Raw genomic sequence first — 21,656 nt, forward strand, 5'->3', positions numbered from 1 at the left:
ACATAAACCAAGGTACCCATGGCAATTGAAGCAACAAATGTTATGTTTCATCCATTAGGCATGTCAAAAAATTCTTCAAGGCTACATTCATCAACCTCACAAGTGGAATGGAAGAGTGTTGATGTGTCCATAATCTGTGGGAATGTTTGTCAAGGAATATCATAAATGTTCCATTTCCAAAGTCAGTAAAATGAAAGGATTGTGATCCATAATTGCAAGGATGCTAACTACAGCAATCATATTTAGATCTAAATGAAACATTACCTCTAATGTAATCCCCATGAAGTTGAGCTCTGTAAATATAGATAGATGATGAAGAAAAACAAGTAAATATAGATAGATGATGAAGAAAAACAAGTAAAGGGCCATATATTTATGCTATGCTATATATAATCACAATAAAGGCAAAAGAGTAAACACACCCAAGCCCAAAAAAAAAAGGAAAATCGAAAAAGCCAGCTACATTTTCTACTTTACAAAGCATGCGCCAGCAATCTCACTGCCCAACACTCTCATATCAGTTTTTAAAAAAGAGATCACTCTTACCCGCCGAACAATATGAAAAACCAATAGGTTAGAAGGTGCCTCATCAACAAATCCCAATGACATCACTATAAACAATGAAATACTAAAAATTTAAAATCGAAAAAGAAGGTCAGCAAGGTAAACCATATTATAAGCAATATATTATAATAAGCTAATAATAGCATCATAAACAAATGAACCCCCTTAAATAACACCAATCACTCATAATTGCATGAACACATACCTTGTTTCATTCAACTTAATTTAAAATAATGGTAGCATTAACGAATAGCAAAGCGCAGAACTAACAATAACAAATCAATCCAACAAAATCAAGAAAGCGGTCAAATATCCCAACAATGAACCTATAAATTGGCAATTAACTTATAAATTTTCAAACTAGGATGTTGTAAGGTTTTGATGATTGTGAACAAATGATGATTATCTAACTAATATGTGTATTGTGATGTGCATGAACAAGTCATGAAGCATGAAGATGATTGAGTACAGGTTAGATCATCATTGAAGATGGTTCCTACATTCAATGTATGTATCGTGCTTGAGTTCCTCAAGGGGAACATAAAGAGAAGAAGTCTAAAAGTACAAACATATTGTTAGACTTTACATGCAGTTCCTAAGAAGAATGAGAAGATGTTCTTTGCAAGGAATGAGCAGCAGCTCCTCAGGGGGAACAAGTAAAGAGAAGTTCCTTCGCGGGAGTAGAAGCTTCAGAGTAGAAGTTTCATCAGAGAAGAGAAGTTCCTTTGCAGGAACAGAAGTATCGGAGTAGAAGCTTCATCAGAGAAACATGAAGACAGAAAAATAGGAGTATATTTTTCTAGGAATCATGTAAGTATGTTGGACAAGAGAAATTGTCTGGAACAAGCCTAAGGAACTACATTGGAACTTCTGTCGATAAGGAACTTAGTGTTGATGACCAGTAAGTTCCTTACTAGTCTAGAATTCATTTATAGAAGGAACACGAGTTTGCACAACACTAGTAGTCAGTTTTCCACGTTAAATAGTCATTGCATTATGTTTGCCTAATTTATAGGAAGTTAGTTTTGACTTGGTATTAATATTTATTATTAGATTTTATTTTATAAAAGATAAGTTTTTGAAAATAAAATCTGATTTTCTCTTAGTCAAAAAGATAACTTATTTTCCTAGTTTCTAGGGATTTAGTTTTCAAATAAACTAATTTTTAAATGATTTTATATTATAAAACAAAGTTTTATAATCAAAATCTGATTTTATTGTAGTCAAAGTCGTGGAAAAAAGATTTTCAAAGTGGTTACCTTAAAAGTAAGAGTTCAGTTGAGATTTTGTTTGTTAAGGAACAAAATGAATCTGGTCTACATGTGAAGTTAAATTAATGAACGAGTGTGTTATTTTAACTTATCTTCTTAAAGAAGTCAGTTTTAAACTCCTATTTTTTAGCACAAGGACTTGGTCCCCAAGGAACTTGTGGCTGGTATTTGCAAAACGTGCTGATTGCTTTCCTACCAAAAAGGAAGTTATTGAGCAAGTCGTGGAGCAACTAATTGACCCATTATTGTTGCTTATAATCAGAATTAGTTTTCTATTCGTGGGCCTAAAGATTTGGACCACTTCTGATCATAAGGAACATGGGCAATTAGTGGGTTTTCTAATCTTCTATAAATAGAACGTTTTTAATTCTTTCAAAACTGTCTGACTTTAGTGAGTCATTCCATATAGTGTCTCACTTAAGTGGAATAGTTTTTCATGAGAAATAGATTATGTCTTCCACGTTAGTGAGTCAGTTCCTTTAGGTTCCAAGTTCCTTACATGTCTCAAAGTGTCCAACATATTAGTTTCGTACATCTATCTTTCATATGTATTTGAGAAATGTTTAAGGGTTTGAGTGAACTCTTGTATTAGGGAATTTGTAAGGGTTTGAGTGAACTCTTGTATTGGGGAGTTGGGAAGTTTGAGTGAACTTCTATTTGTGAGAAAGAGAAGAGAAAGAGAAGTGAGAAGAGAAAGAGAAAGAGAAGTGAGAAGAGAGAAAGAGAAGAAGAGAGTAACAAGTTGGGTGACTTGTTCCTCGGGGCTTTGAGTTCGTTGAGGAACTTGAAGTTAGAGTCTTTAGTTTGTAATGGGTCATTGCCCTATTCTAGTAAAGATTCTTTTCCTAAAATCCCTTGTGGTCGTGGTTTTCCTCCTTGATTAGGGCCAAGGAGTTTTCCACGTAAAAATCTCTCTTGCACTTTTAGTTCCTTTAGCTATCTTTCAGTTCCTTTAGCTTACTTAGTTTTATTTCCGCAAAAAGTTTGGCTAAACTGTCATACTACAATTCAACCCCCCCTCCTTGTAGTATTCATTGAAACAACAAAATTAATTGCACAAATTACACCAGCTAATTAGCAGCGCCAACAACAAATACAATGGCGCAACAACAGTTTGATCAAATTTATACAATAATAACGAAACAGCTAACAATAAATTAGCAATGCATTAATATTAATCTTATAAAAGTTTGCAATTATCCTATACAATTTTGCAACTAAATCAGCTAGAACAGATTGGTGTCCCACCACGTGCCAAAACACATGCAAACATTTAGTCAGAACTAATTTCTCCTCCACCACGTAGCAGGCACATGCAAAAACTTTGGAGGGCAATATAGTCATGCCACTGTAGATAAGGATTTTCCAGCACAAAATACAGGGGCAATTTCGCCCGTGCACTGTTCATAAGGAATCCCTCATTTCAGCAGCAATTCTTATTTGTGCTCCCCGGCTTTTATAGGGTAGGGATAGTGCTAGTTTTTGAGGTACCTAAAAGCTATTCAAATGCTAACGCTGAACACGCCCTTAATCGAAAACGAGTGCTATGATGTGTGGCGTTACATCTGAAGCAGCCAAGACACAACCAATACCTTTGAACTTGGAAGTGAAACTCTCAAGGTCGGGCCAGACTTCATCGTTATTCCTGAAGCTTGGAAACTTTAATTAGGGCTTCCAAAATCTCAAATTTGGTGCTTGAATTCTCGCATTTTGCTGGAAATGCTACTGCTGATAAACCCTAACAAATTCTGAATATCCCCTTTTTTTAAAAAATCAATGGCGGGTATACTGAAGCAGCTTCGCAGTTCATTCACTGTAACGCCGCATAAAGTTTCAGTGTGTATTCTTGTTCAAATCTATGCAACTCCTGGTCCATTCTTTCTTCCTGAGATTTTTTCTTCAGTTTCACATCACAATTCCTTCGGTTTGTTTTTGGTTGCTTTGATTAAGGTACAGTCACTTCTCCTCAAAATTTCAATTTTTTGAATTTTCGAATTTTTTGATTTTTTGTGATTTTTTGATTTGGGATGTTGTTGTTTCAAATTTTTGTTGACTACCCTTTTATTTGATTGGTCTTAGAATAATGATAATGAGGCTAAAATGTCGAAATTGGATTGTAATCATAATTGGGAACTATAACCTTCCACCCTTTATATTATTTTATTTATAACCTTTTGTGCTAATTTATTTGTTTATTTGATTTGGGATGTTTAGTTCATGTTAGTTGGGTACCAGTTAATTTGATTGGACTTGAGATGATGTTAGTGAGGCTATTTTGTCGAAATTCTGACTGTAATTGTAATTGAGGTCTAAGTCTTGTAATCTATTGATTGCTGATGCCAAGGGGCTGAATTCGGTGTTGTTAGTGTAAAAGGCAGATTATCAGTACATCTAATCGGAATGTTTGATTAAACTTATTGTTACAAGTTTGTTTAAATGTTACTCAGGATTTGTGTTAACCTTAATCTTTTGGATGGGGGTTGTTATTGAAAGTTGAAAATCTCGACAACTGTTTTAATTGCTGTCAAATGTGACTTTTTGTCACTGCATGTAAGGGAATGAATGTGATTCTGTACAATTTGCTTCCCACAAGAGTTGATTTCCTGTTCTATTGTGAGGGAATGAAATTTATGATGGACAATTGATCTATCTGATAGGTTTGCCAGCTCAATTTATGGGGTTTATAAATGAAATTTAAAAGCGATCAAACTCTTTAGACTAAGATGAGGTTGAAGCTAATCCTCCAATGGTGAAAGTGCCAAAATTTTTCATTAAGTCTTCTTTAGTAAAATGCGCAAGAATAGAAGGCTGGAGAATTGAATGTAAGGAACTAAGATGGGCTGATGGGGATGCGCTTGAAACGGGTATCATTTGTAGGCTTCAGGTTTGAATTGTATTTAGGTTCTTATTTTAATTTGAATCTTGTCCTTAATCTTGCATTTGTAAACTGTAACACATAGCTCCATTATTAGTTGGTGTCATGGTTGTGCTACCTTGGTTCTCTTGTCCATTTCCAAAGGTGTGTTTTTGTAATTCTTTCAATTTGATGGCAGCAGGATATACTGTTTAGTTTTCTCTATCTTGGATTTGCATTTCACTATGTCATTAGTTCCTTTTTGTGTTCTGAATTTATGTTTCCTAGGATGTTGTTCAATTTATTACAAAAGACGTATTATCCTTCAGTGAAATCTCACATAATTTTTCTATATTATCTTATAAATTTATGTGTTTATTTATCATTGCCTTTTCATTTACATTAGCAATTTCCGGAGTTATCTCTATTTTTTTTGATACTCCTTGTGTTTTTTGCCTTGTTTTTGGTCCAAATTTTCTTCAGCATACATATTAGCACTGAACACATTACTGATTGATGGCATTACAACTTTCTTTCAGTCTTATGATGATATAATGGAGCCAAAGCTAGATAAACTTCTATCTCAACTGCGGGAAATTGGTGGTATGCTAGACCAGAGATTAACTCACAGGCTATCATCACTGTCATCACCTGATGAGCTGTTTAATTTTTTCACTGAATTACAAGGTGAGTCCTTTTCATTTTATTATTAGCCTTTCTTAGCAAATTAACTTTTTTTTTTTTTTGTCAAAAGTTACGTTAAAATTGGTTCTGTTTGAATCATGAACCTGAAAATTTATAAATGGATGCACTTCTTTTAGGCATCCTGGGGGGTCAAGACTCGAGTGTTATAGAAGATGATCAGATTAGTCTGGACCCTAGCAGCAACCTTGGAATGTTTCTGCGTCGGTGTATACTTACCTTCAATGAACTATCCTTTGAGGTAATAATTGGTCTTTGTTGGTTATCAAATTTGAGCAGCCAACATTAGAGATTTTATAAAACTCTTCAGGAAAAATTGCAGAATGGCCTAATTATCATGCAGGTGTAGATGCCAGCGTGGCATTTGCTGCATACTCTAAAAAACACCAATGATTAAGTTAAATGCAAGTGTGGACAAGATGTCCATCGGCAGATAAAGTTTTTGTTGGAAAGCTGACTTGTTTGAAATTATTAACAATATATTTTTCTTAAGGCAACTAAGCTTTTTTCAGTTAAATGAAGTTTTAATAAATCTTTGGCCACCAAATTCACCTCCCATTCTCTGTACGTTGCTCCTTCTTCTTCCACCATGAAGCCAAAATCCACTAGTGAGTAGTGACATCCTCTACCTCTTTTGATCAACATCTTCCCGCCCCTCAATGCGACACCACCACCATGGTGTCACACTTTTTTTTTTAAAATAATATTTTATATTTCTCCTTTCAGAAATTCTATCTTTTGTCACACTGTTTCCCATCATACCTAATTTCCACTTAAATAACAATAAATACCCTATTAACTCTTATCACATCTAATTTTTTGTTTAAAATACCAATAGAAACCCAACCACAATGTATCCTAAAGCTATGTGCACTGAAACGTGGATAAGTATTCGAATTAATGTAAAGTGAAGGGAGTTGCGGCACTCCTAATTATAATTGTATATTTTGTATTATAGAACCTAAATTGTATTGTATTATAAAGAGTCATCAATCATTAACCTCTCACAAAATAAAATACATTGAAGAGTCATTATTCTTATTCAATTATGAACAACGAAAGTCCCACACATATCACCTCTTTTTATATAGTTGATTAAAAAAAGGTGTGGAGTAATTAGTTTATTAGCCCTAAAATTCTAAGAGGGAAGGGGGGATGATTCTACTATTTGTTAAACATAAGTTTAAGCATTTTACTTACTGATCTTATTCTAACCCTTCGTTTCGATAGAAGGAAATGGAGGAAAAGAGGGGATTGGAAATGGAGTATTGAAAGGGAATTGGAGGAGAGAGAAAGGGAGGGTTAAATTATAAAAAATTGAAAGTAAACTATCATTCTTCCCTCCCTTTCCTTCTTTTCCTTTCTTTTATTTATTTTTTATTTTATTATCATTATTATTATTATTATTATTATTATTATTATTATTATTACTATTACTATTATTATTATTTATTTTTTTTTTATAAATTTGTTTAATTTTTTTTTTTAATTTTTTTTAACACATTGTAAAGTAATTTTCAAGCTGTTTTTATTGTTTAAAAATTACTTCGTATAAAATTTCGAATTGTCCTTATAATCGGTTAACTTTTCTTGATACTCCCTCTGTTTTTCTTAAATGCATTAATTTGATGGGTGCATATGCCGGGACACAACTTTGACCATCAATATCTTTAATTAGCTGTTAGTAAAAATTATATATATATAAAAAATTATTAATGAAGACATTGTGACTAATCCAACAATATATTACATGAGGACATATATTTATTATATATCAATAAAAAAATTAAGTCAAGGTTAATATATGATTAGTGTACAAATCCAAGAGTTGCATTTAAAAAAAACTGGAGGGAGTAATCTCAGATGGTTTAATATAAAATAATCTACTATTCTATCTTAATTCCTTAATATGTGTTTTAGTTATTCTAATTTTTATTGCAATTAATATAAAGTTCCTCTTTATATAGGTAGTTAGACTAGACATTAGAAAACCAAATTCTTCATCTGTTTATTTTCCTGTTTTCTTCCTGCTTCTCCATTGTCTCATGCTTGTTCTTTGTGCCTTTTGGTCTTAAGAAATCATACTACTTTTGTTTTCTCCCTCTGTTGATGGCTTGATGCTGTCTTTCTGTTTTCATTCTTTACAAGGTATCTTGTGTGAACTACTGAAGTGATAGAAGGGCTTAAAGAAAATGCTTCTGAATAATGTATTGATAATTTCTTTTGCTGTACATTTTTGTCCTTCTAATGCAGGGAATATGTCATCTGCTGTCAGATTTAGAATCATACTGTAAAGAAGTACTATCTGGTTCTCCTTCTTTCGATTTGACCCGATTAGATGGCTGTACTGATGAATCTGACAGATTAGTGGAATATGAGAAGATGGACCTGGATAGTTTTGCTTTTCAGGAAGCTACTGAAAAAGCTGAAACAAGTAATAGAGCTGGTAAAGGAATTTCATTCCATCTACATGTGCCAAAAGTCCTTGATGAGCTGGTTGAAGGTAAGTTTATTGTCTGCTTGTAGCAACACAAATAGATGGGCTATGGTGTTTTTACTTTTTATTTTTTTTATTTTTTAATTTTTTCATTCTTTTATTCTTTTATTTTTTATTTAAATGCATCTCTGCTTCTAAAGTTTCAAGTCTTATAGGTAGCTTAATTAATCAGTCAATCAAAATATCAGCTTCTATGAGATTTGTCTGACAGGATAGCTGTAGTTTTATACATAAAAAGCACTAGAGCTGCAAGTAGTTGTTCCATGTTGGATTTTCTTAGGTATCCTTCATGAAGAAATTGATGATCATTAATGGCAGATGTCATAGTACTTGACAAAGCTGAGACTCCTTCCAAAAGGGAAAAAATCCCTCTTTGACTTTGCTATTGCCTACCATTCCGTATCATTCTTTACATGTATTTGACCAAAACATTCTCAAAATTAGATATTTAGAGCTAAAAGTATGGAAGTATGATTCTGAAACATATTGTAATGAAATCAAACAAACATAACTCCTTATATCAATTCTAATATATATGTAAAGCCGCTTAAAGAGATGAAACACGACCTTTGCTGGGGATTCTCTTGCTTTTCCAAAACCTATTTACTCTATATGCTGCTTTTTTTCTTTTTCAATACCTTAATTAACTTGTTTGTGCCTTATAAGTTTCCTTGATGACTGTTTTCTACCTATAACCAACTACTGAGGAATATGTTTCACAAGCTTTGTTTTAAAGTTTCTTGACGACAATAGAAACTTTGTTTATCTTGCTTAGTAAATGCTTTGTTTTAGGCTAAGTTTACCTGCCATAGCAATCCAGAAAAGTGGATGTCTAATTCTCTATTAGTCTCGGCCTATCCATCCTAATTTCTTCGCAGTTATGAATCTGAGCCCGAAATCCTTTACAGCATTTTTGTAAAATAATTGACTATGTGGCAAGTCGCACTTGTAAGTTTGAGTTGTTGATTTGTCATGGACATTCTAGGATTTGTAACTGGTTGCATAGAGGCTTCTTTTAAATTTTATTCTTGTCGATAGCTAATTTGAAAAGAAGACATGTAAATTTGTTAAATGGTGACTTAGAAAGTTGGTGTTTTAAGTGTAGGTGTTGAGGTTTCTGCGGCCGTGAAACATAGTGCTAAAGCCAAAGAATTAAGCCCATTTATAGAAACTGATGCACTGGATAAAGATGATGACAATGCTGGTAAATTTTTGCATTCAAATTGGCAAGTTTACGGATACTTGCTACAAAAAGCTGATGAAATTGAAAAGTATGCATTTTTGTTGTTTAATGTCATTTTTCTTCGTTTATGTTGTTTCTTAAAATCTGAGAGGTATGCATGTTCCAGGCACGGAAGTTCTTTTCCTCTAAATACTCTAGAATCTGATCTGAAGCAACTCCATAAATTGGCTCCTGAATTACATCGTGTAAGTACTAGTATGCTAATCTTGTCCTGGTGGAGGGGACAGCTATTTTTTTTTGGCAATGTTGCCTTATCAGGTGTAAGTTGTATCACAAAGATTGGTTTTAAGCTAATTGTATCCATTTCCTTAATCCTTTAAACAGGTCCATTTTTTGCGCTATTTAAACATGCTGCATCATGATGATTATTCTGGTGCTTTGGAGAATCTCCATCGTTATTTTGATCATAGGTGAGCATTCAAAGGCATGTTGGGCATCACTCTATCCTGTTAAAATATTCACCTTGATTCTTTTTGTTAGCTTTCTTTGTTGGGATAGCTAAGTTTTCTTGCTTGAACCTACTATAATGACTCAATTGTTATTTGGGTATTTTCATTAAGCGATCAGCATTGTAATTATGATTGATTAACATTGTAGTTATGATTGGTGGATTATGGAAGTATAACTATTCCTTTGTCCCTAAATAAAATTCTCATTTGCCTCTTTCACATGTTTTCAGGATGGTGAATAAAAAAATAAAAAAGTGAAGTTTAGTTGATTAAAGGTGAATATAAATCACAAAGATCATGGGGTTTGGTTGATTAAAAGTGAATAAAAAAGTAGGGTTTGGTTGATTAAAAGTGAATTAAAAAAAAGAAGATTTTGGTTGATTAAAATTAGATAAATAATGGATATTGATGAGATTAGCCTTCTAGGGAATTCCGTCCGAGTAGAGGTCTCCGTTAAGGAGATCCGCTGTCTCCCTTTCTGTTCATCTATATCCATTCTTTATATCTATTTGAAAACCAGCGGTACCAAATCACGAGTTTCTTATAGCGGCTAGTGAGTATGAGGTTCTAATATGCGTGCAAAACACAATATCTATAAAGGTATAACAACAACGCAAGCATAAGAAAGCAAAGCAAAACCGGGTAGAAGGCCTTTGGATTATTTAATCACTTGCTCTCTAAAGAGCTTTAGTTTGCGTTTACTAGATTCTCCCATTTAACGTTGGATGGGTTGACAGTAATGCAATAATTGCATCTAAGGCCTAGAAAACTTATACTAAAGCCTAGAAAAGCATCTAAAACATGGAACGGAGGTTGGATTATAACACAATGGCTAATATCTGTTCATCAGTACAATCTTTTTAAATGTGTAAGAATCCTGCTAGGACCTGTTATCAAGGTTGATATCTCTTAGAGTTTGTGCTTCTCTTGTCTCTTTGTCCCTGTAACAGTGAATAAAAATTTTCTAGTTTTTTTTTTATAGGAAAAGTTTCTTTGGGTCTTGTACAAGTGAGTTGACATTATATGTATGGAATTGAAGTGCAGGGATGGAAGGTTTTGATCTTTCTTCATCTTCCACTGAAAGCAACTGCTTTGGGAAATATGAGATTGCATTGTTATGTTGTGGAATGATGCATGTTCACTTTGGCCATCCTAAATTAGCTCTAGAAGTATGTACACCTGAACACATGTTTTTTACCTAACATTGTTTTACGTAAGATTTTTTTGCTTACTTGTTCTTGTTAATGTTCAGGCTTTAACAGAAGCAGTCCGTGCTTCTCAGCAGGTAAAGGGGCTTTTATCTAAGTTACTTTTGTAAAATAATATGTACTAATTTCACTGTGCTTCTAGGCCTGCATATGCTAGCCCATTGGCTTTTCTTTGTCGTCTGTTCTCACTTATCTACAATGATTTTTGGGGTTTCTTGAGGTACTTCTTTGATAAAGATAAAATTAGCTTTCATTAGATGATATAAAGTACCCGTTAGATGACAAAACTTCCGTTCTACTTTTCTAGACATTTGTACAAGGATAATTGTAATTCTGAAATGGCTGCAAGTTTTTAAGGATCTATTGTCTAAGACAATAAATTCTTCTTTGTACTTAACCAACTTATTAGTTGCGTTTTTTCTTTGGAAATGATGGATTGCTCTCTAACTAAACACTGTACAAAATGCTTGTTAAACTTAGACACTTAGTGCCTAAGTTAAATCTTTTCCCTATCATCCTAAAACACCAATAGCTGAATAGGGATGCTCACATTCTCTCTTATAGATAAAGAAATTATATACTAAGAAAACAAAAAATCAAAATGGGGGAGCACTGGTATCCAGAAATTAAGCAGACACTAAAACAGTGCTCATAGTTATCTGTGTGTCAACAAGTAATATTCCAGAGGTTTCTTGGGAGCATGTGGACTAGTAGATGCTAAGCACATTTCTCTTCAACAATTTCAACGTCATGGTAGTGAAGAAAGCTGATTGACTACACCTTTTGCCTCTTATTTGTCAAATAGTTCACTAATGGGAGTCAGCTTGTTGCTCATGCAATGCTCATGCAAATCTACTCTTGGATTTCTTGAGCATATCATGTAACTCATTTACAATAGCAACAACTCTCTTTTTAAATTTTCTGTCTTGAAAATTAATTGGGCTAACAACCCTTCTGTTTCCTTGCAGCACAGCAATGATGCATGCCTTGCTTATACATTGACAGTTATATGCAACTTGCTGTCTGAATTTGGTATAACAAGTGCTTCAAGGATACTTGGATCATCTTACTCACCTATGACTAGTATTGGTTCTTCTCTAACCATCCATCAACAGTTATATGTTCTATTAAGAAGAGCTCTTGCTAGATCAGAAGGTCTAAAGCTGACACCATTAGTGTCTGCGAACCATCTAGCAATGGCAAAATTTGACCTGATGGTAAGAATTTAGAATAATTTGTATTAATCGTGCTTTTCTATGTAATTTCTGGACTCCTTGGTTTTTTTTTTTTTTTTTTTTTTTTTTTTTTTTGGCTTTTTTGTTTTAGTTAAACATATACTCCTTCCCATTCAAAGTGTGTAACATGTTAGCCAATTTCCTTTCATTCAAAATGTTAGTCATTCCTTAATAACAACACTACATTACATATTTATTTAAAATCTAGTTATTTTATAATACTAATGCAATATATGCTGCTTAACAGTATGATTACCTTTTGCAAATTCAACCGAATTGATGGATTCTTAATATGTGTGATAGTTGCAAATATTACAATTTTTTATGCATTAGAGAGAGTATTTAGAGTTTAAGTTTGACACTATCTTTTTCATGTGTTTCTTTGATCTGTATGTTATTCGCCATTGTACTTGTCTAAATTAATGTACAAACTAAATTAGTTGAAATATTTCTTAGATTGACCTAGATTCTTGATTATCAATGCCATATACAAAGGTAGCCAGTGTAGAGAAACTTTAACTAACTGCTATGAAAGGGTAAGAAATGAACTGACTTTCAAATCTTCGATGTTGTGAATGACTTATTAGCAAGAATGTGCTGAACATAATGTATCTAGCGGAGGAAAAAGGATGTAATTTAGAAAGTTAATATGGTATCATATTAAATTAGGTTGAGCTTTTGCATTCTGCTGAGCTTGAAACCTTTTGCATTCTGTTGAGCTGAAAAGCTAACAGTCTATGCCTTTATAGAATAAGTTGTAACTGTGGTTTCAGTTTGAACTTGAGAACTCTTCTTATTTACAAGGGTACCTAGGCTTGGGTCTTTCTTGTTCTTTTGTCATTGTGTCTGAGCCGGGCTGCATATTTCTGAAGGTGCATGAGAAGAGCACTCAGTTTTAGATTGTCCTCCTTGGACTAGAAAAGACTCTACTGTTGCAGGGATCTATATTAGTTGGTGGTTGAACAGGTGAGCTATACACATGCCATTTTCTTAGAGCCCTCCTTTGCTGTCTGTAGTCTTTTTACACACTTTGTAAGCTTCTCAACAATATGATTTTCTTATGTGTATAAAATTTTATAAGGAAATAGAAAAATGTTTTTAATTTTTTTTTAATCTGGCTGATCCTCCTATATTGAAAATAGCTATGCTTTTGCTCTCAAGTTTTTGAAGTAAAAGCTTATCTATTTTCCTCCTCGATTTACACATCACACTTTCTTTTTTCAATTGAAGAATACTGGTTAAGTAATAGTATGAATTAGTTATTTAGACAAAAGGGGTTTCAGTGTAGTTAAGAGCTGGGGTAGAGGTCTCAAAACTCTCAGTATCTTGAAGGAAGAGCTCATGTATCATCCTTTTCCTTGACTTGCCTCAGGTGTGAAGAGGTATTGTCGTCCTGTGTTTCCCAAGTTATTATCCGCATTACTTGGAGAAGGATGCTAAATAAATGTGCCATATCTAGATGGATAATAGATATTGCAGATGAAAAAGAACGTACAGATGGTAAATGAGAAACTGTTGCTCATAAATAAGAATTTCATGTCCCATTGTGAACAAACTAAATGAAGTGTAACTAGTTTGGTGTCCTTCCATACTCTTGCTACTTGTAGTATCTAAATTAGTGTTGGGGTAGTTCATTCTAAAGTACAGTCCTAGCTTTACTGAACCATGAGTGAGGCCTCTCACTTTTCAGCTCTATAAATGAGTTAATGATTTTCTTTCCAATTCAATTGTAGATTTGAATGTTGTGAATAAACTATTTATTTTGCAAATTTACTTAGGTGCTGTATTTGTGATATATGTGCAGCATGTCCAAAGATCTATGCTATCTTTTGGTCCCAAAGCATCTGTTAGCCTTAGAACACGTCCAGCTGATGTTTTTCAGGTATCATGCTATATTCCAGTAACTTTTTCTTTTCAATTTTCCATTTGGTATTTCAAGGTTTAACACTTTTTTCTCATGCTATTATATACAGGAACTGAGGCTAAGCTCCCATGTGGTCAGTGAATTTAGTAATGAAGCCTCTGCAATGTCTCGTGATGGTGATTTTGCTACGGCATGGTTGAAGAACCCACTTAAGCCAATGGGTCCTCTAATGATAAACTCAGAAATTGGTTCAGGAAGTGATTGTAGTACATTTGAGTTTTGTGCTCAACAGAGCTCAATTCCTAAATCTGTGCTACAACAACTTGGTTCATCATTCTTACTTCGCACCACAGCATGGGAGATGTATGGCAGGTGAGGGTTAATGATGTCACTCTATGTGGGCTATTGTGTTTTATTTCTCCTGTACTCAGTTTGGTTTTTCCCCAAGCCTAGAATTCTATCTTGTGCATCTTTGTTTGTTTTTTATTTTTATTGCTGTTATTATCATTGTTTGACCTGTCTGTTATCTGCTTTCTCAATTTGTGCTGTAGCAACTCACTTGCCAGGATAAATGCCCTAATTTATGCCACTTGCTTTGCTGATGCTTCAAGGTATTGTGTTCATCTATCCCTGAAGCTGATTATACTAATTTCATGTATGCAAATATGCAGTATAAAGCTGTTTTTGTTGTTTATTAACAATGTCCCTTGGGCTGCATCAGCTTGGATAATCTTGCCTTAGCCTGTGTGAAGCTTGTCCAACAACTTGCTGCTTATAAAGGCTACAGGGGTAAGATTTCATATAAGTAGCTCTTCAGTTGAATATTTAGAAGTGCTCTTTAGTCATGACTATAGTATACGTGTGCTGTCTTCCAATTTGGAGCATCATTTTATTTTCCTGATGGCTGTTCTTATAGTAATCTTTGTTGTTGATCAAAATACCGTTACTTTTCAAAAGATATAGCAGTCATCATAATAACTTTTGCTGTATATTTTGTGCAGAAGCATATGTTGCATTCGGAATAGTTGAGAAGAAGTTCCATGTCATTTCAAAATCAAGAGTCTTGCTATTGAAGCTTCAGCTTCTCCATGAACATGCCTTGCATAGGTATTTCTTCTTTGTGGCATGCGTCCTTGTGATACTTTGTTTTTCTTTGTTGCAACACTTTTACACTTGCTAATGTGCAATTTTGATCATTAATATCTTTAATTCTCAATTTGTAACAAACTAATAATTACTGATGGTTGATCATATAAGAATATATTTATAAATAATACAACAATATTTCTGTAGAAATTTTTATGATCAAAGTACCCCCTCTGCCCCAAAATAATTCAAACACTTTTCTTTTTCCATTCGTCCCAAATTTGTTTGAACACTTTCGAATTTACATAGGCCCTCTTAATATTTTGATACATATCCTTTTCCACTATAAAAAAATTAGGGCCCTGCTTTTTTTCACATCCAATAAACAAAATATACTATCTCTGCTCTTTTATGTTCTAGTCACTTACTATAGATTCACAATATAATGAATGTAGAATGTGAGTGGGTGTTAGATAAAGTAAGAGAGAATGTAAAAAGGTGGGTTTGTGTTAAAACAAGGTGAATAAAGTAAAAGAGTATGAAAAATGTAATTATTGTGAGGTTGAAGTGGTAAGATGGTTAAAGGTGCATGCCATAAATAGAATAAAACAAAGTGGATAGAACATAAAAGAACGGCTTAAAATGAAATGTCAGTAGAACACAAAAGAGAACTGAGGGAGTACTTCTTTATCTTCTATCACATCTACTTCCAAAATCCACTTTCCTATTAAACAATACTTCCTCTGTTTTTATTTAGTTGCAACAAATCTATTTTCCACCCCCTTGCCAATGCACAACTTCAACCATTAATTATTAAAAAATATGCATTAAGATGAATCTAACAAGATCCCACATAATCACCAAGGCTAGCTAAAGTAAAATTTTTGAATAATGCAAAAAATGTAAGCGTTGCAATTAAATAAGTACAGAGGAAGTCGTTGATACCATTTCAATACCTTATCACCTAAAACTCTATGCCCAGAGAAGTATTTCGAACTATTTTGGTAAACATACAATTTATAAACAGTAACAGTTGTGCCTGTCCAAAAAAAAAAAACAGTAACAGTTAATTTAATCTGAAAAAGAGCTTTTTAGCTAGCCTCACTTTTATTGGGTCCCTTAAACAGAGGACATTTGAATCTTGCTCAGCAAGTATGTGATGAACTTGGTGCATTGGCTTCCCCTGTGATTGGTGTTGATGTAGATATTAAGACTGAAGCAAGCCTTCGCCGAGCTCGAACATTGTTAGCAGCAAACCAGTTTAGCCAGGTTAAAACTCACTTTCTTCTTTCCATAGTTCTATTTACTAGGCTTGTTGTAGTGTGGTGTTTTGTAATTTATGTCTTGATCTTTGTCAAACATTCTGTTGAGTATCCCCACTTGTAATAAATCCTCTAATACTACAAAACTTATCATTATTATCTTTGTGTAATATTACTGTCTTGGAGTAGACGGTTTAGGTACATCGTAAGGTCAAAGGTGATGGGTTTTACACTGTTTGACATTGTAGCATCAGATAGTAGTATTGAATTGAATCTCTAGACCTCATATAACAAAGTTTAAAGTGTTCATTACTCTTAATTTATCGTAAATGTATTCAATTATCACTTATTATATACATGGGCATTTTGGTGCCTACAAAGTAGTAACGCTGTCATTGCCGTGTTTAACTAAGAAATTTGTTGATGTTATTAATCTAACTGGAAGGCAAGGATCCAAAAGTTATCTATGGTTTTTAAGGTATGTGTTTTAACCTCCGAGGAAGAGGGGTGTGGATACTGGCTGCATTGTGCAGTTTCATGGTATAACTCTTGCAATTACCAAATTATGCTCTATGTTTAATTGGTTGGAGCTGTGAATCAGACATTCGTATCTACGGTTGTGTTTCAACATTTATTAGTGGCACTTGGAGCTTAGAAAGAGGAGATTTGGAGAAAATAGGAGGGGAGGGAGAGTAAGAGATTGGTTTCTGCTTGCATGTTTTGGAGGGGAAAGGAATGGAAAGGGGGTATCCAAATTTTCTTAAGTAAATACAATTTTTAAACTGTTAAAATGATATTGCTAGCTTTTTAATTCTCCCTCATCTCTCTTCCTTTTTAATTGTTACCCAAACTAACTTTAGATGTCATGCTTGCAGGCAGCACAGGTTGCACAATCTCTTTTTTGCACTTGCTACAAGTTCAATTTGCAAGTTGAAAATGCAACAGTTCTGCTGTTGCTTGCTGAAATCCACAAGGTACCAAATACATACTGAAGCTATTCGTGTTATTCATATATCTATTACATAGAATTGTATTGTATGCCTATTTGTTGTTGTGACTGGCCAGCATAGTTTATGTTGTTGAAATTTAGGAAGTATAGGAACCCTTAAAACCTCTGTGTGTGGCAATCATATGATAGGGCCTAGAAGTGTGACCTACACCTCTTTTCCTCTTTGATGTCTGCACTTATCAAATTTATTTATGCTGTTTGGATCTCCTTCCCGCCCTCTTAAAGGTAGAAATACCCTTCTTTAGCCTGATTGAAAAAATAAGGAAAGAAGAATAGGTGATGCTAATTGAAGCTTTCTGCTAATGTTCTGGTGTAAATGTTTTACAGAAGGCTGGGTAGCTTGAGTCTATTTTGCTTTATGTTAAGTTATATAAGAGGTTTTGGTATATAGTGATGGATAAGAAGGCTTTTGATCTTTGGCAGGGAAGGTAGATTGTAAGTCTCATCTACATGTATATTTTGTGTTGGTGGATGGTATCTTCTGCTTTGGTGCTAGGTTATTACTCTCTCCCATCTTATCAGTTTTGGCAGTCGATCATCTGAGTTGGTTGTTTGTCCATGGGAGAACTCGGAGAAGTATTGGTTTCATGAATGGTTTTCATTGAATTAAGGCTGAGGTGATGGTGTCTCCTTTGTAGTTTACAGATGATATTGTTACTTTCTTGTGGAGTTTCCGCACGCTTAATTAAGTTTATTGGGTTAATTTAGACCCTTAGGTTTAATTTTTCTAAGTTTGTTATCACCAATAATAAGTAACTCTCTTGGATGGGTTTTCTTCTTTGTTGGGGTTTGTCACTAAGTTTGGTATTGCCAATATTATGTTTTTTGAATTGCTCTTAGGATTAATTTATTTTAGTATCACCCCTCCTTGCATGTCCTTTGTCTGCTCTAATAATAAGTACTGTAAGAAGGAAAATTGATTGAAGTTTATTAACTTATGCTGTCACAGAAATCAGGAAATGCTACCCTAGGCCTTCCGTATGCATTGGCTTGTATACTGTTTTGTCAGTCTTTTAACTTGGACCTTCTGAAAGCATCTGCGACCCTCACACTGGCTGAGTTATGGCTCTCCTTTGGACCAACTGAAGCACATAGAGCACTGTCACTCCTTCATGGAATTTTCCCGATGATTCTTGGCCATGGAGGTTTGGAGCTCCGTGCACGGGCACATATTATTGAAGCTAAATGTCATCTCTCTGATGCAAATTATTCAGGTATTACCTCTTTCTCTGCCTGTTTGTCTTTTTGACTTGCTAAGATCCTTGTTCTCCTGTGAAAATTGTGCACAGTAAATTGAAACAAGTGCTTCAATATTATAGATAAATATTAGTATACACATGCATTAGCTGATGCCAAAATGCATGCAGATAGTTCAAACTTCAAAGGTGTTTTCCACAGAATGAATTATATCTTATTTCCTTTTATGAAAACAAATTAAAGACTTTTATGGACCTTTATTGGTCATCACTATCCAATTTATATGAGCATGAGTCAGACTGCAGACATCACATTCCATTAAAATGAGAGGGGGCCTTAAAAGAGAGCACTATTTTTTTTTTTTTTTTTTTTTTTTTTCCATGTTTGAAAAGAACACTTTAGTTGATGGCTCTTGAAATCTGTGGCAGTTTGGGCTAGCTGGCCGGTTTATGTTTTGTTACAGTAGGTTTTGATACGCTGGCTTTACACCTCTTACGAAAGTTATAATGAATAACGTAGGTAGAAAATTAGTTGCTGGCTGCAGCACTAAGCTCTGTTGCCTGTTGATGACAACGAGAAACCAGAGGAACCTTTTGTTTCCCAGGTTGGATGAATCTTAGTTAGTCATAGAGACAAAATAGACGATTATGTTGTACTCCAGGAAACGAATTACCTCTATCCAGTAAAATTTTGTCTTTATGTTGCACTCGCCAACTATGTTGCTTGACCTGTGTCTAGATGTTACTAACTTTGGGTTTGAATCTCTTGTTAGTGAGTCAAACACCAGAGGCAGTGCTCAACCCTTTGAAGGAAGCCTGTGAAGAGCTTGAACTTTTGGAGGTAAGTAAATCTTACACTTCATTCAATTTTCACTCTGAAGCATGCCATTTTAAGTATATACATCTCATATTGATTTGAATAACCTAGTAATGTTTCCTTTTGTTATTACTGCAGTACCATGAGTTGGCTGCGGAGGCTTACTATCTTATGGCTATGGTATATGACAAATTAGGCTCCTTACAAGAGAGGGAGATAGCCGCAGCCTCCTTCAAGGATCACACTACTGCTTCAAAAAATCCTCAAGATTCCGATGATGACACTTTAAACAGTATGTAGACAAAGTACAAACGCTATTTTTGTAAGTAAGAGTTGACCTCTTCTATCTTGTAGATGTTGGGTTCAAGGATTTAGCTCAGGGCCAAATGCTGGCCACGCCTTTTCTCTTATGGGAAGGACAAGCCAAGGCATACCAACCACCCTATCTCCAATGAGGAAGACAACACATGACAGTCGACAAATGCCTGCGCGATAATGTACAAAACTAGTTGTATCTTTATTTGAGTATATTGCAGAAGCAATTCTAAGTCTTCTAACCATCTTCACAATTTACAGTAGGCTTCTGGGCGGTTCTGCTAGAAATGGGAAGCTTAGAGATTTTTGTAGTTAGCTTTGTGAAGATCCTTCTATTGTGATGTATACAGTATGTTCAATGTTCAGTAAAGATGTAATATCCCGATATGTCGTTGCAGAAATTTCATGTAATTGCAATTTCATGTCAAATAAAAAAATAAAATAAAAAGATCTACTCATAAAGTTATAAACATATTAATATGTCAGTTATACATGTCACATAAATAGCACCATGAAACAAACATTTATATAAAACCCCGTTACTACAGGTGCCTCTATACATACAATGATACAAGCATACATCAGCCCATCTTCACACAACGTTAATGTAACTAGTGTTTTTGGTATGCTACGAGGTTTATCTAGGCCGCTACCACCATAAAGACACCATGGTCGTGACTCGTGAGCACGTTGATGTTGTCCATGTTCATAATTTCAGGCAGCCGAAAGTGTCTCATGAACCATGACTACGCTCGATATGATGTCTCCCATCAAAAGCATCCTCCCACTCCTTGATTTTATCTCAAATAAGTTTGTTGTGCTGAATTTGAACCTTCACTAGAACTTTCCGCACCCCTGTAAACATTATTGATATTGTTACTACAAAACGCTACTATTTTAGATAAAAGAGATCTTGCTAAGTAGCAAGCTGATGAATATATTGAACACAACCCTATAGCACACCCTATTGCTAGGGTTTCTTCTTTTGCTTTCATTTTCTTAAACCTCACTAATTTTTATGTTTTTTTACTTTTAAAGAGAATAAGGCACCATAAAACAGTCTTGTCAAAAAAAAAAAAAAAAAAAAAAAGGCACCATAAAACAAAATTGTATGACAGGATGTGAGATTAGTATATCTTTTTTTTTTGGGCGCGGTTTATTTATAGTAAGAAGTTAATACGAGCAATTACAAAGCAAGTTTAATTTAGTCATCTCAAAGCACATAAAATTTTACCTTACTATATAAATTGAATTAATCTGATTTGAGGTTACTAAAAAGTAAAAAAGTGTCGTACACAATAAACCCATTGTATATTTTCTCCCGATACAAAAAGAGAAATGTAAAACAAATCAGTTAGATCAGCACAGTCAACATCACAACATGAGCAGCGACATGAGCATGAGCCAAAGCAGAAGTATCATCCTCTCTATAATTATTGATGGATCAGAGTTCAAACCATCTCAGAGCAAAAATATTATGAAAGGTCCATGTTTCCTTATTAAAAAAAAACGTTGTTATTGATGCATAGTAGATATATATTACTTCTTCTTCTTCTTCTTCTTCTTCTTCAAAAAGATATATACTACTTCTGTTATCTATTATTATTATTATTGTTAAACTCTAGATATATGTTACATTAATAAAAATGCTTAGTACAAGGTTTGAATACAAGACCAATAAGAATTAAACTAATGTTCTAACCATCTTTGGTTCTCGTTTAATTATGTTTCATGTTCAATTAAAATAAACTACGTAAATACTTTGTATTAAACATCAATTTAAGAGCACTTATTTAGTTTTATAGTTATTATTGTTCACTTTTATTTTAATTATGCAATATGTTTTATAGGTCAAATATATTTGTTGATATTATTTAAAGTAAAACTCGGTGCATTGTGTGGGTACACACTAGTTAGTTAATTATTACACGGAGTAGCAATTAACAAAGGGCGTATGTGTCTATCAGTAAGTATGTAGCGTGGCAATTAACAAGACATGGCCCTAAAACTTGATACGCCTTCACAGGGAAGTCAACTTTTATAGATTGAAGAGTACCAAATAAGCACAGTTTGTGCCAAATTAA

The 21,656-nt window shown here is 34.0% G+C and overlaps 1 protein-coding gene across 2 annotated transcripts; it reads left to right on the forward strand.

Moving 5' to 3' along the window:
* The first annotated feature begins 3,312 nt into the window (after positions 1–3,312).
* LOC110704197 (anaphase-promoting complex subunit 5-like) lies at positions 3,313–19,973 on the forward strand. 2 transcript variants are annotated; one of them, XM_021881992.1, is made up of 20 exons: positions 3,313–3,785; positions 5,229–5,376; positions 5,511–5,632; positions 7,645–7,894; positions 8,994–9,159; positions 9,238–9,316; positions 9,456–9,541; positions 10,620–10,749; positions 10,833–10,865; positions 11,757–12,005; positions 13,828–13,905; positions 13,997–14,259; positions 14,439–14,498; positions 14,609–14,676; positions 14,889–14,994; positions 16,101–16,242; positions 17,111–17,209; positions 18,194–18,458; positions 19,214–19,281; positions 19,396–19,973. In XM_021881992.1, exons 1-20 carry the CDS (start codon positions 3,612–3,614, stop codon positions 19,555–19,557), a joined length of 2,748 nt encoding a protein of 915 aa, XP_021737684.1. In that variant the 5' UTR covers positions 3,313–3,611; the 3' UTR covers positions 19,558–19,973. The 2 variants fall into 2 exon arrangements, with proteins under 2 accessions (XP_021737684.1, XP_021737685.1); XM_021881993.1 differs by lacking the exons at positions 3,313–3,785; positions 5,511–5,632 and having other exon boundaries at positions 5,237–5,376.
* The last annotated feature ends 1,683 nt before the right edge of the window (positions 19,974–21,656 follow it).

Source organism: Chenopodium quinoa, unplaced genomic scaffold (assembly GCF_001683475.1).
Source record: "Chenopodium quinoa cultivar QQ74 unplaced genomic scaffold, ASM168347v1, whole genome shotgun sequence".
NCBI lineage: Eukaryota > Viridiplantae > Streptophyta > Magnoliopsida > Caryophyllales > Amaranthaceae > Chenopodium > Chenopodium quinoa.

Coding starts and splice junctions, on each gene's coding strand:
- LOC110704197 (XM_021881992.1), top strand. CDS start 3,612: ATGGCGGGTATACTGAAGCAGCTTCGCAGTTCATTCACTGTAACGCCG. Junction 7,895..8,993: donor CCTTGATGAGCTGGTTGAAG/GTAAGTTTATTG, acceptor TTTTAAGTGTAG/GTGTTGAGGTTTCTGCGGCC. Junction 9,317..9,455: donor TGGCTCCTGAATTACATCGT/GTAAGTACTAGT, acceptor TCCTTTAAACAG/GTCCATTTTTTGCGCTATTT.